Source organism: Crassostrea angulata, chromosome 4 (genome assembly GCF_025612915.1).
Source record: "Crassostrea angulata isolate pt1a10 chromosome 4, ASM2561291v2, whole genome shotgun sequence".
Taxonomy (NCBI): Eukaryota; Metazoa; Mollusca; class Bivalvia; order Ostreida; family Ostreidae; genus Magallana; species Magallana angulata.
In genome coordinates, this window is record NC_069114.1 from 25,801,926 (window position 1) to 25,814,585 (window position 12,660).

The window sequence follows — 12,660 nt, forward strand, 5'->3', positions numbered from 1 at the left end:
TCGTAACCATTTTAAAATTTGTTTTACTCCTTTGAATTACCAGAGGAGCTCTGTATGAAGCTTTAGGAAAATACCCTGTTTGGATTTTTCCCTCTAGATGGTAATTTATTAGATGGCAAGTTTGTTGACCACCCTTGTCTTCTAAATGAGAATTAATGTAAGTTTTTGTAAATGTGTCACATGTCTTATTGACAGATGCTTTGTGCTATCACTGACACACATATCTGGAAAAATATAGCAAAATGTTACATTTCCCTTTACATTTCCCAATTCCCCTAACTCTATTTCTTTCCTTTACCTGTTTTGCATTTTCCGGGTTTTCTCTGCTTACTCTATTTCTTTTTTCATTTTTTTCAAGGGGTGGGGGTTGGGGGTAACTCTCGTAACCCCCTCTTTATCCACCTAGTCATTAAGAACCATTACAATACTTTGTGAATTAAACAAAGGTATGAAAAATACTATTCATTGTATATTATAGTAAGTCGCCCTTGAATGCTGTTTCCTTATTCCACTCTTATTTCAAGAGGATGTAGTTTTATTTCTTCTATAAGTTGATGATAAGGAAGTATTGACATATCCATGTACACATACATGTATAGACCCTACTCCTCTTCCTGATAAAACATTTAACCTGGATTAGTGAATCGAGGAGGATCACCATTCAGTATCGCTGTCAGAAATAATTATCGTAGGTTTTAATGCTTGTCTAGCGAGTAACAGGATTCAGAAAAAAAAAACAAATTTAAAGAAAAAGTAGGAAGATCAAGTAGAATCGGACCTAGTCCACCAAACGTTCCATCATGGCGGTAAGACTATCGCTGTCGTCTGCTCCTGAGATGCAGACGATAGGAAATTCCATCGATCTTGTGAATAAAAAGAAATTTGTGTCGCCGAAGACTCTTCTGCGCAGACAGCGAAAGCGGTCATTGTCTTCTTCGTCTTCTTCGTCGTCGTCTTCATCTTCTTCTTCGTCATCATCCTCTTCCAGCGAATCAGAGGTGAGTAAAATTAATTTAAAGCCTTAACAATTGTACTTCATAATCATAATTTTTAGAAGCCAACATAAGCGTTTTAAACTCTTTTTATTTTATTGTTTATTCTTTGTTACATGTAAATATGATGATTTTTATTACTTTGCTTGACCAGAGCAAAGTTCTGATAATCGCGGATGTACATTGTCTGTAAAGGAGTTGTTTTAAAGTACAATAATCCAAACTACATAGCCATTTACTAAGAAATTCTTCTTAGGGTTTAAAAATTAAGTGGAAAAGTATTTTTTTTTTTGGTTATAGTTGTTTATGAACGAAAGTATTTTTGAATAGCATCTTTCTAAAATATTCTTCTTTTGGGTCTAAAATCTAAGTGGAAAAGTTTTTGTTTTGTTTTTTGTTAAAGTTGTTAATGAACATAAGTATTTTTGAAGTGCTGTAAAAATGACAGATCTATTACAGGAAAGCTCTAATCGTTGACTAAATGGCGTATTAAGTTTAAGAGTGTGTTATCAATTGTGACAAAGTTTAAGCTTAAACATTCATATATGTTTACGTACACATGTATGTAAACATGTAATATATGTTTGAAATATTTCAACTGTTCATCAATTTTTTTTATTTGATAAGTGAATCAAATTCTACTCCGACAGCTTCCATGAATTAGGCAAAGAAATATGAGTTGAACTTTGTTGAAGTTTCTGTAATTACTAGTACTTTTGAATGAATATAATCTTATCATTAAAAAAAATGTTAGAAAGGCGTCGTGAATAATCAAAGGGGCTATAAGCTCATTTTTACATCATTCTCTCTGTAACTTGAATGTACGAAATTTATGCATGAAGTTAAAATGGACTTAGTCCCTGTTGGAATTATGTGCCGGACTTCATGTATCTTCCATTGCATTAAGTGTTTTAATGCTTGGATCCCCTATAGAGTTCTGTGGACGCTGGGATGGCCAATGACGAAGTGGACAGTTCCAATTCCTGTGAGTTGTGTTATCTCCAGGAAGTTTTGGTTACCATGGTAACCTTTGCTGCTTCACGGAAACAGCGTGATGGATACTACCATGTGGTCAGCAGTGTCGGAGAGGGCGTTTCTGAAATTAGGTAAGTGTTATCATAACAGAGAGAGAGAGAGAGAGAGAGAGAGAGAGAGAGAGAGAGAGAGAGAGAGAGAATATTAGTTTTAAATTGCTTAGCTTCAAAATTGAATGAGTTGAAGGTTTGTTTAGTTACAGCATAGCATTATATTCTGTCCGTCCGTCCGTTTCATTTTCTTGTGTAATTAAGACCAATAAATATCTTATATTAAGAAAGATCAGAATTATACCTTTAAACCATATTAAGGTAATGTCCTTGTCGCTCTCATACTCATTCAATTGGTTCAATTAAGTTTATTGTAATATTTCGTGCACATTTTTCTTCTTGCAGGAAATATGATCGAATAATTCGAGTCGATGGAAATGATGTTAAAGACTCAGACTTCAATGCTTTTAAATGTGCCCTAAATTCAGAGGTGGAAAGTCTGAAAAAATCTTCGAAAAAGCGATTAAAACTGGTACACGTTTGATTATTTTGATTATTTTTCAAAAATAAAAAAATACATGTATTTTTTTCTAATCTGCTTTTTGCTCATTTGCATGTCTTAAAATTATTTCTCCGCTTTAAAAAGTGTGCAATTTCAGTGCGTGATGCACACGCTGTAATAACATTTAACACTTTGTGCAAACCTAGTTCTGCGATTGTACTGATATTTGTAGAAGCACACTTCAATACCTAACAAACATTTTTATTTTAAGCTTAATTTTCAAATTAAAGATTTTGATATATATTATTTTATCATTTTTGGCAGACATTGTGGCGTTGGAATACATCATCGAAAATATCAGAAATCACAGTGCAATTGAACTTAAAAGGCGAGAGAAGTTGCGAGGTATTGCACTTTTATGTGTGAGCGTCAAGTGTAACAGTTATAAAAATAAAAAAAAAATTACAGCATGATATTTACTTGTTTAATTTAAAAAGTTTGCAGCTTTCACGAGGCACCTTTTGTGTATTCTAACCTTTCAGTTTAACGAGGGCGAATTGTTGTATACTCGAAAACATGAACCTCTCCAGCGGACGGGACCCGGCTTCCAGAGCTGTATAAAAATCGAAGGAGAAAACCCGGGAACATATGTTCGATTTCAGCCGGAAACAAAAACCCTGACAGGCATGGGAATAAAAAAAGAGGAATTACAGTTCTGTAAGTGTATTTCTATCCTGTCTTTCTCTGTAATTGTCAGTTCATTCTGACGACATATTCATTGCATTTCTTCCATTAGTTTATCACTCAAATCAATCAATCAATCAATTTGTTTTTAACGTATTAATTCTGAAGAAGATGTTTTAATGATGTTACAGATTTATTTAATTTCACGTTTTACAAGTGTATAATCTATATCGATAAACGTCCTGTGGTGCGGTACATCTGCACAATAACCTGCCGCGCAGACGATAAAGTCTATGACGTAGTGGCGGATCTCGACAACAGAGAAATAATGATTCAGGTATTTCAGCATATAAAAAAAAAAGAATGTTGTACATTTTTTCACTATTATGTAAACACATGGTTTTGACACCATCAGAGAAAAAAGGGGTTTACTTTATACACAAGTTTCCTCTTTGCTTAAACTGTGTTAAACATAATATTTTTCTCAAGATTCTTGATATAACATGTACTATACAGATTCAACAGCCAATATCACCCGAAGATCCAGACAATCGTTTCTTTATTTTCTATGAACTTGATGATGAAAACAACGTATACGAACTTTTCTTATACGCAAGTATGAATCTAAGTAACGCTTGTAATAAACCTTTTTTTCTCCTTTAATAATTCATTACTGATTTATTTGATATTAAATCTTTATATCATTTTTGTGCTTTGTAGATCAGTGTGTTAAGTATAGCCATAACGAAAGGACGCTCAAAATCAACGAACTCGGAATGTCAAAACCCAAGTCCAAAAGATCGTTCATTAGGCCCAAGCCAAGTTTTCTATTCGACGTTCCCGCAATGGACACGAAATCAGCAAAGCAATGCTTACACCGATTCAGAGAAAGAACCTCCTTCTTCTGTTGCTTGCATTCTCAGCCAGAGGAGGTTGACAACGTGACCTCGTTGGAGTATTTGCCTTGTAATGAATTTAGGCTAAAGAGCGAGAACTCGGTTATTGAAGAAATGGACGAAATAAATGGCAACGGGGAAAATGCTGACCAATGCACTAGCACATTATAATTTGAAAAATTATGAAACATAAAAAGGAAATGACTTTTAATTCCGTTTATTTAGTCTGTTGGAACATCGCAACGAGGGGTCAGATAAACCCCTTTTTAATTTTACGAATCAACTTTTTTTTAAATTTATACCTAGTAATCTAAAAGTGATTTTAAAAAAAAAAAAAAAAAGGAAACTGAACTATCCACTTTTCTGGAACAATGAGAAATTGCAAATTTATAATTAATCAGAATTAGATGATCGATGGAAATTGAAAACGATGCTCTGTGCTTGTCTTATGATCAATAAATGGCATATCAAGTACGAAATGTTAGGTATTCCCAGGAGAGAGGAGTTGGATCTGGTGCTCACCAAATAATTGTTTGCTGGGTTATTAACAGTGTAACACTACCTTCGTTTAATTGATATTAAAAGTGAGCAAGCTCAGATGCCTCATGCTCCCAGATTACTTGAAAATAAATGTACACATATGTAGTATGAGTGTCCATTGCCAATTTTTTTTTTAAATGTGGAATTGTATTTGTGCAACAAACATGTCACATGCTCTGTTTGGATCAACTTATATTAAAATTTTAGCAAAGCATTAGAAATATTATAGAGAGCATTTCAAACATTAAAAGTAGAAAATAAAAACAGTTTCCAATGAATTCAGGACCATGCCCTTTAATAAAAGCATGAATGAACAGAACATTTTAATATGTATTCCTGTAAATATTTAGCAATCAAAATATTTGATGAATTATTTCCATTTGTTCATCTTTCACAGCACATGAAATAACATAACACTAAAAATCAGAGACGCCTGTTCTCCAACTGAATTAGAGACAAAAAAAGAGAGCATTATTGGAAGCCTTGAACAGTTTCCTGAGACAAATAAAAATGTACATCTTTGGCAACATTTTTAGTGCTATTCATATGTATATATATATTGTATCAATGTGCAGTTACTCTGTCTGTTTTCCCACAGGGGGAAACTGTTAATGTCGCCAAAAATAAAATGTCTTCTGGTTGGTTCTTATCTCACTGTTTGGGCCATGTGGAGGGGATTCAACATAAGTTTTAGAGCTGCTCCCTTCAAGTTGGCCCCTCGCAGGTTGGCTTCTTGGAGATCACAACCCGACATATCACAGTTCTGAAAAGAGTAAAAATCTTCTTCACAATAATAGAAAATGATGACCATCTTTAATCCCTTATCCCTGTCTCTATATCAACCCAATACTGTATACAGTGTAATATTCACCCCCGTTTAATTTTCGCCCCTTTTGCCCTTGTTGTCAGCGGGCGAATTTATGACTGGGCAAATTAAAATGTTTCTAATTATCACTCTTTAAAGACAACTGCTTCTAAATCTGGTTGAATTCAAGATGGGGCGAAACTGTTTGCAACCTTAGAAGGACGAAAATTAAACAGGGCGAAAATAACCCTGTATACAGTACTCCAATATTAATTAAGGTGCAAGGTCTGCGGGGTTGGAGGATAAAGGGCTAACACATCTTGAATGTAAGGTGCAAGATAAAATTCCAAAAGGGGTGTAATACATGTACAGGTGTTAGGTGGCCGCTTGGAAGCAAATTTTATCATAATTACAAGTCACTGGTTACATTTATCTTTACATGTGTAATAAATCAGTAAATGTCATGTAAAGTATTTAAAAGCTTACGGATACATACATGTATATAACGATAAATATAAAATCAAGTTTTTCTTGCACCCTGAAATTATAATACCTGTCATGTTTAATGAATATATATCATTTGTATCAAATCTACCTGAACAAGTGACATACCTCTAGATCCGCTCCTGCTAATACTGCTCCTCTTAGATCACAGTTCTGTAAGTTGGCATTTTTTAAAGTCGCCACTCGTAAATTTACTCCTGCCATGTGACTTCCTTCCAAATTCACGCTCTTCATCAGGGCACCTGTTCCATACATAATCAAGAGTTAAAAAATTACCAGTAGTTTACATATACTTTAGATTTTCTATAACCTTAAACCGACGCTGTTAGAAACCGGTTACTCTTACTGTGACCCTTTTTACATGTTTACAGACAGTTTTCTATATAAACAGTACACATACTATGTAACCTGGTATGCATCTATCAAGAATGCATCAAACCAGACTAGAAATTAACTGTACATTAAGCATTAATGTATCACATTTGAGTTCCACTGTTTGCTCATGTAAAATTTTTCTACAGTGATAATAATTATCCAAAAGGAATCCACAGAACAATTTGAACCCCCTCCATAATTTCAGTCTACATTGTCGGACAAAACTAAACAGAAACTGTCCTTTTAATTTAAAAAAAAAAGAAGATATTTATTCATCTCTGTGAGAGCTATCTCTCTTATCTGGGGGTTATCCACCTTGACAAAAACACACAAGTTCATTAATCACCCAGACAAGACTGAAATTCCAAGAATATTTAGGAATTAACATATTTTAATCTTATAAATTCGTTTATCCTCCATATTAGCCCGACTGCCTGCAGGATCTTCAAAGTTACACCCCCGTAATGATGTTCTTTCCATGTTTGCACATAGCATTTTCACTCCCAGTAAGTTGGCAGACTGCAAAGAAGAATCAAAGTACTCATAGTACTGAAAAGCGCTAACCCAGCTTCTGTTTGTAAAAGATATACATGTATGTATATAACATTTTAGTTTCTGTATACGCGATATATTTCCTCATCACTGCGTGGCAGCCCCTGCAATGATGTATGTAAGCCCTGTACATCAAATTCACAGTAGCCCGTACTAGCCCGTGCAGCTCCTGAAACTGGTTCCCTAACCAGTTTAAATGATGTAAACTTCTGTTCATAGGGGGCGGTTATTCCTTGCACCGGAAGTAGAAGTCTAACGACAATAAAGCGCTGAGCTATGCTTAGCGCTTTAAAAATTCATTCAATGTTGATAAAAAGATGAAAATCTTTTTCATTTGCACATATCTTATCTCACTTTTCCTGTACCTATTTTTCATAAATAAACTTTATTTATATCACTATATGCACAGGTTGGTTCTCTTTTTGAATATGTATTTTGTATAATTTTCCATTTGAATCATTAAAACATTATTCAGATTTCATATGAGTAAAGGCATAATCCAATTCTCACAGAGGAAAGAAAAGTAAAAAAGTTTGGAATTTTTAAATAGTTTATTTAAATAAATAAAACATGAAAAATAATTCTACAAATTTAATTGCATACAATCAATATGCTATGATCTTGTAAATTCTGCCAAAAACCCCCACAAAAAACCCTTCTTGATATACATGAACTTACATCTAAAACAGCATGGCAGAGGTCATACTGAAGTTGCAGTATGACAGGTTGGCTCCACTCAGGTTAGCATTCTTCAGGACAGAATACTTAAAGTTGATATACCTCAAGTCCAGCTTGGATAAGTTAGCATTGGTAAAATTCATGCCCTGAATAAGGTGAGATAAAAAACCTTTTAGATTTTCTGAGGGTCTGATAGCAAATTATATAAGAAATTGTGGACTTCCAGCATTATTGTTTTCTGGAATGCCAATAACAGGCATTAATTTCATGTGCTGGTTTTAAGTACATGCACTGCTGAATTTTTTTCTGCAGGGTTCTACATTTTGTAAATGTGGCTAAATTTTAATGCATAATCTCGAATGCAAAAGGTTCACTGGCAAAACAATGTGATTGAGGGCGTCTGGAGATGAACACTGTACTGAGGGCGAACACTGAACTAGGGGTGTACACTGTACTGAGGGTGTACACTGAACTAGGGGTGTAAACTGTACTGAGGGTGAACACTATACTAGGGGTGTAAACTGTACTGAGGGCGAACACTGAACTAGGGGTGTAAACTGTACTGAGGGTGAACACTATACTAGGGGTGTAAAATGAACTGAGGGTGTACACTGTACTAGGGATGTACACTGTACTAGGTGTGTACAACGAACTGAGGGTGTACACTGTACTAGGGGTGTACACTGTACTAGGTGTGTACAACGAACTGAGGGTGTACACTGTACTAGGTGTGTACAACGAACTGAGGGTGAACACTGAACTAGGGGTGTAAACTGTACTGAGGGTGAACACTATACATGTACTAGGGGTGTACAATGTACTGAGGGTGTACACTGTACTAGGGGTGTACACTGTACTGAGGGTGAACATTGTACTAGAGGTGTACGTTTTACTAAGGGTGGACAATGTACTAGGACTGTACAATGTACCGAGGGTGTACACTGTACTAGGGATGTACAATGTACTGATAAAACATTTAACCTGGATTAGTGAATCGAGGAGGATCAACATTCAGTATCGCTGTCAGAAATAATCATCGTAGGTTTAAATGCTTGTCTAGCGAGTAACAGGATTCAGAGAAAAAACAAAAACAAATTTAAAGAAAAAGTAGGACGATCAAGTAATCGGACCTAGTCCATCAAACGTTCCATCATGGCGGTAAGACTATCGCTGTCGTCTGCGCCTGAGATGCAGACGATAGGAAATTCCATCGATCTTGTGAATAAAAAGAAATCTGTGTCGCCGAAGACACTTTTTTTGCAGACATCGAAAGCGTTCATTGTCTTCTTCGTCTTCTTCGTCGTCGTCTTCATCTTCTTCTTCGTCATCATCCTCTTCCGCCGAATCAGAGGTGAGTAAAATTAATTTAAAGCCTTAACAATTGTACTTCATAATCATAATTTTTAGAAGCCAACAAAAGCGTTTTAAACTCTTTTTATTTTATTGTTTATTCTTTGTTACATGTAAATATGATGATTTTTAATACTTTGCTTGACCAGAGCAAAGTTCTGATAATCGCGGATGTACATTGTCTGTAAAGGAGTTGTTTTAAAGTACAATAATCCAAACTACATAGCCATTTACTAAAAAATTCTTTTTAGGGTTTAAAATCTAAGTGGAAAAGTATTTTTTTTTTTTGGTTATAGTTGTTTATGAACGAAAGTATTTTTGAATAGCATCTTTCTAAATCTAAGTGGAAAAGTTTTTGTTTTGTTTTTTGTTAAAGTTGTTAATGAACATAAGTATTTTTGAAGTGCTGTAAAAATGACAGATCTATTACAGGAAGGCTCTAATCGTTGACTAAATGGCGTATTAAGTTTAAGAGTGTGTTATCAACTGTAACACAGTTTAAGATTAAACATTCATATATGTTTACGTACACATGTATGTGTAAACATGTAATATATGTTTGAAATATTTCAACTGTTCATCAATTTTTTTTTTATTTGATAAGTGAATCAAATTCTACTCCGACAGCTTCCATGAATTAGGCAAAGAAATATGAGTTGAACTTTGTTGAAGTTTCTGTAATTACTAGTACTTTTGAATGAATATAATCTTATCATTAAAAAAAATGTTAGAAAGGCGTCGTGAATAATTAAAGGGGCTATAAGCTCATTTTTACATCATTCTCTCTGTAACTTGAACGTACGAAATTTATGCATGAAGTTAAAATGGACTTAGTCCCTGTTGGAATTATGTGCCGGACTTCATTATCTTCGATTACATTTAGTGTTTTAATGCTTGGATCTGCTATAGAGTTCTGTGGACGCAGGGATGGCCAATGACGAAGTGGACAGTTCCAATTCCTGTGAGTTGTGTTATCTCCAGGAAGTTTTGGTTACCATGGTAACCTTTGCTGCTTCACGGAAACAGCGTGATGGATACTACCATGTGGTCAGCAGTGTCGGAGAAGGCGTTTCTGAAATAAGGTAAGTGTTATCATAACAGAGAGAGAGAGAGAGAGAGAGAGAGAGAGAGAGAGAGAGAAAGAGAGAGGGAGAGAGAGATAGAATATTAGTTTTAAATTGTTAAGCTTCAAAATTGAATGAGTTGAAGGTTTGTTTAGTTACAGCATAGCATTATATTCTGTCCGTCCGTCCGTTTCATTTTCTTGTGTAATTAAGATCAATAAATATCTTATTAAGAAAGATCAGAATTAGACCTTTAAACCATTTAATGTAATGTCCTTGTCGCTCTCATACTCATTCAATTGGTACAATTAAGTGTATTGTAATATTTCGTGTACATTTTTCTTTCTGCAGGAAATATGATCGAATAATTCGAGTCGATGGAAATGATGTTAAAGACTCAAACTTCAATGCCTTTAAATGTGCCCTAAATTCAGAGGTGGAAAGTCTGAAAAAATCTTCGAAAAAGCGATTAAAACTGGTACACGTTTGATTATTTTCAAAAATAAAAAAATACATGTATTTTTTTCTTATCTGCTTTTTGCTTATTTGCATGTCTTAAAATTATTTCTCCGCTTTAAAAAGTGTGCAATTTCAGTGCGTGATGAACACGCTGTAATAACATTTAACACTTTGTGCAAACCTAGTTCTGCGATTGTACTGATATTTGTAGAAGCACACTTCAATACATAACAAACATTTTTATTTAAAGCTGAATTTTCAAATAAAAGATTTTGATATATATTATTTTATCATTTATGGCAGACATTGTGGCGTTGGAATACATCATCGAAAATATCAGAAATCACAGTGCAATTGAACTTCAAAGGCGAGAGAAGTTGCGAGGTATTGCACTTTTATATGTGAGCGTCAAGTGTAACAGTTATAAAAATAAAAAAAAAAGTTACAGCATGAAATTTACTTGTTTAATTTAAAAAATAAACTTTTTTTTATTTTACGTAGTCCAAATACTAGAAGGTTTGCAGCTTTCACGAGGCACCTTTTGTGTATTCTAACCTTTCAGTTTAACGAGGGCGAATTGTTGTATACTCGAAAACATGAACCTCTCCAGCGGACGGGACCCGGCTTCCAGAGCTGTATAAAAATCGAAGGAGAAAACCCGGGAACATATGTTCGATTTCAGCCGGAAACAAAAACCCTGACAGGCATGGGAATAAAAAAAGAGGAATTACAGTTCTGTAAGTGTATTTCTATCCTGTCTTTCTCTGTAATTGTCAGTTCATTCTGACGACATATTCATTGCATTTCTTCCATTAGTTTATCACTCAAATCAATCAATCAATCAATTTGTTTTTAACGTATTAATTCTGAAGAAGATGTTTTAATGATGTTACAGATTTATTTAATTTCACGTTTTACAAGTGTATAATCTATATGGATAAACGTCCTGTGGTGCGGTACATCTGCACAATAACCTGCCGCGCAGACGATAAAGTCTATAACGTAGTGGCGGATCTCGACAACAGAGAAATAATGATTCAGGTATTTCAGCATATAAAAAAATCACTATTATGTAAACACATGGTTTTGACACCATCAGAGAAAAAAGGGGTATACTTTATACACAAGTTTCCTCTTTGCTTAACGACGTTAAACTGTGTTGTTAAACATAATATTTTTCTCAAGATTCTTGATATAACATGTACTATACAGATTCAACAGCCGATATCACCTGAAGATCCAGACAATCGTTTCTTTATTTTCTATGAACTTGATGATGAAAACAACGTATACGAACTTTTCTTATACGCAAGTATGAATCTAAGTAACGCTTGAAATAAACCTTTTTTCTCCTTTAATAATTCATCACTGATTTATTTGATATTAAATCTTTATATTATTTTTCTGCTTTGTAGATCAGTGTGTGAAGTATAGCCATAACGAAAGGACGCTCAAAATCAACGAACTCGGAATGTCAAAACCCAAGTCCAAAAGATCATTCATTAGGCCCAAGCCAAGTTTTCTATTCGACGTTCCCGCAATGGACACGAAATCAGCAAAGCAATGCTTACACCGATTCAGAGAAAGAACCTCCTTCTTCTGTTGCTTGCATTCTCAGCCAGAGGAGGTTGACAACGTGACCTCGTTGGAGTATTTGCCTTGTAATGAATTTAGGCTAAAGAGCGAGAACTCGGTTATTGAAGAAATGGACGAAATAAATGGCAACGGGGAAAATGCTGACCAATGCACTAGCACATTATAATTTGAAAAATTATGAAACATAAAAAAGGAAATGACTTTTAATTCCGTTTATTTAGTCTGTTGGAACATCGCAACGAGGGGTCAGATAAACCCCTTTTTAATTTTACGAATCAACTTTTTTTAAAAATTTATACCTAGTAATCTAAAAGTGATTTTAAAAAAAAAAAAGGAAACTGAACTATCCACTGTTCTGGAACAATGAGAAATTGCAAATTTCTAATTAATCAGAATTAGATGATCGATGGAAATTCAAAACGATGCTCTCTGCTTGTCTTTAGCTCAATAAATGGCATATCAAGTACGAAATGTTAGGTATTCCCAGGAGAGAGGAGTTGGACCTGGTGCTCATCAAATAATTGTTTGCCAGATTATTAACAGTGTAACACTACCTTCATTTAATTGAAATTAAAATTAAAGTGAGCAAGCTCAGATGCCTCATGCTCCCAGATTACTTGAAAATAAATGTACACACA

The 12,660-nt window shown here is 34.5% G+C and overlaps 2 protein-coding genes and 1 pseudogene across 3 annotated transcripts; 2 read left to right on the top strand and 1 right to left on the bottom strand.

Moving 5' to 3' along the window:
- The first annotated feature begins 615 nt into the window (after window positions 1-615).
- Window positions 616-4,342, top strand: LOC128179285 (uncharacterized). Of its 2 annotated transcripts, XM_052846673.1 has the most exons (8): window positions 620-998; window positions 1,926-2,098; window positions 2,423-2,549; window positions 2,844-2,924; window positions 3,062-3,236; window positions 3,395-3,540; window positions 3,720-3,819; window positions 3,924-4,342. In XM_052846673.1, the coding sequence occupies exons 1-8, from the start codon at window positions 801-803 to the stop codon at window positions 4,268-4,270; spliced, it is 1,347 nt and encodes a 448-aa protein (XP_052702633.1). In that variant the 5' UTR covers window positions 620-800; the 3' UTR covers window positions 4,271-4,342. The 2 variants fall into 2 exon arrangements, with proteins under 2 accessions (XP_052702634.1, XP_052702633.1); XM_052846674.1 differs by lacking the exon at window positions 3,720-3,819 and having other exon boundaries at window positions 616-998; window positions 3,924-4,282.
- A 73-nt stretch (window positions 4,343-4,415) lies between these two features.
- On the bottom strand, window positions 4,416-7,711 carry LOC128179286 (BTB/POZ domain-containing protein KCTD9-like). Its single transcript, XM_052846676.1, is given in 5 exon segments — window positions 4,416-5,402; window positions 6,057-6,190; window positions 6,737-6,842; window positions 7,554-7,579; window positions 7,582-7,711. Coding segments are annotated over 5 exon segments (498 nt in total). The 5' UTR covers window positions 7,697-7,711; the 3' UTR covers window positions 4,416-5,285.
- Window positions 7,712-8,528: 817 nt separating this feature from the next.
- On the top strand, window positions 8,529-12,535 carry LOC128181605 (uncharacterized; annotated as a pseudogene).
- Window positions 12,536-12,660: the final 125 nt, after the last annotated feature.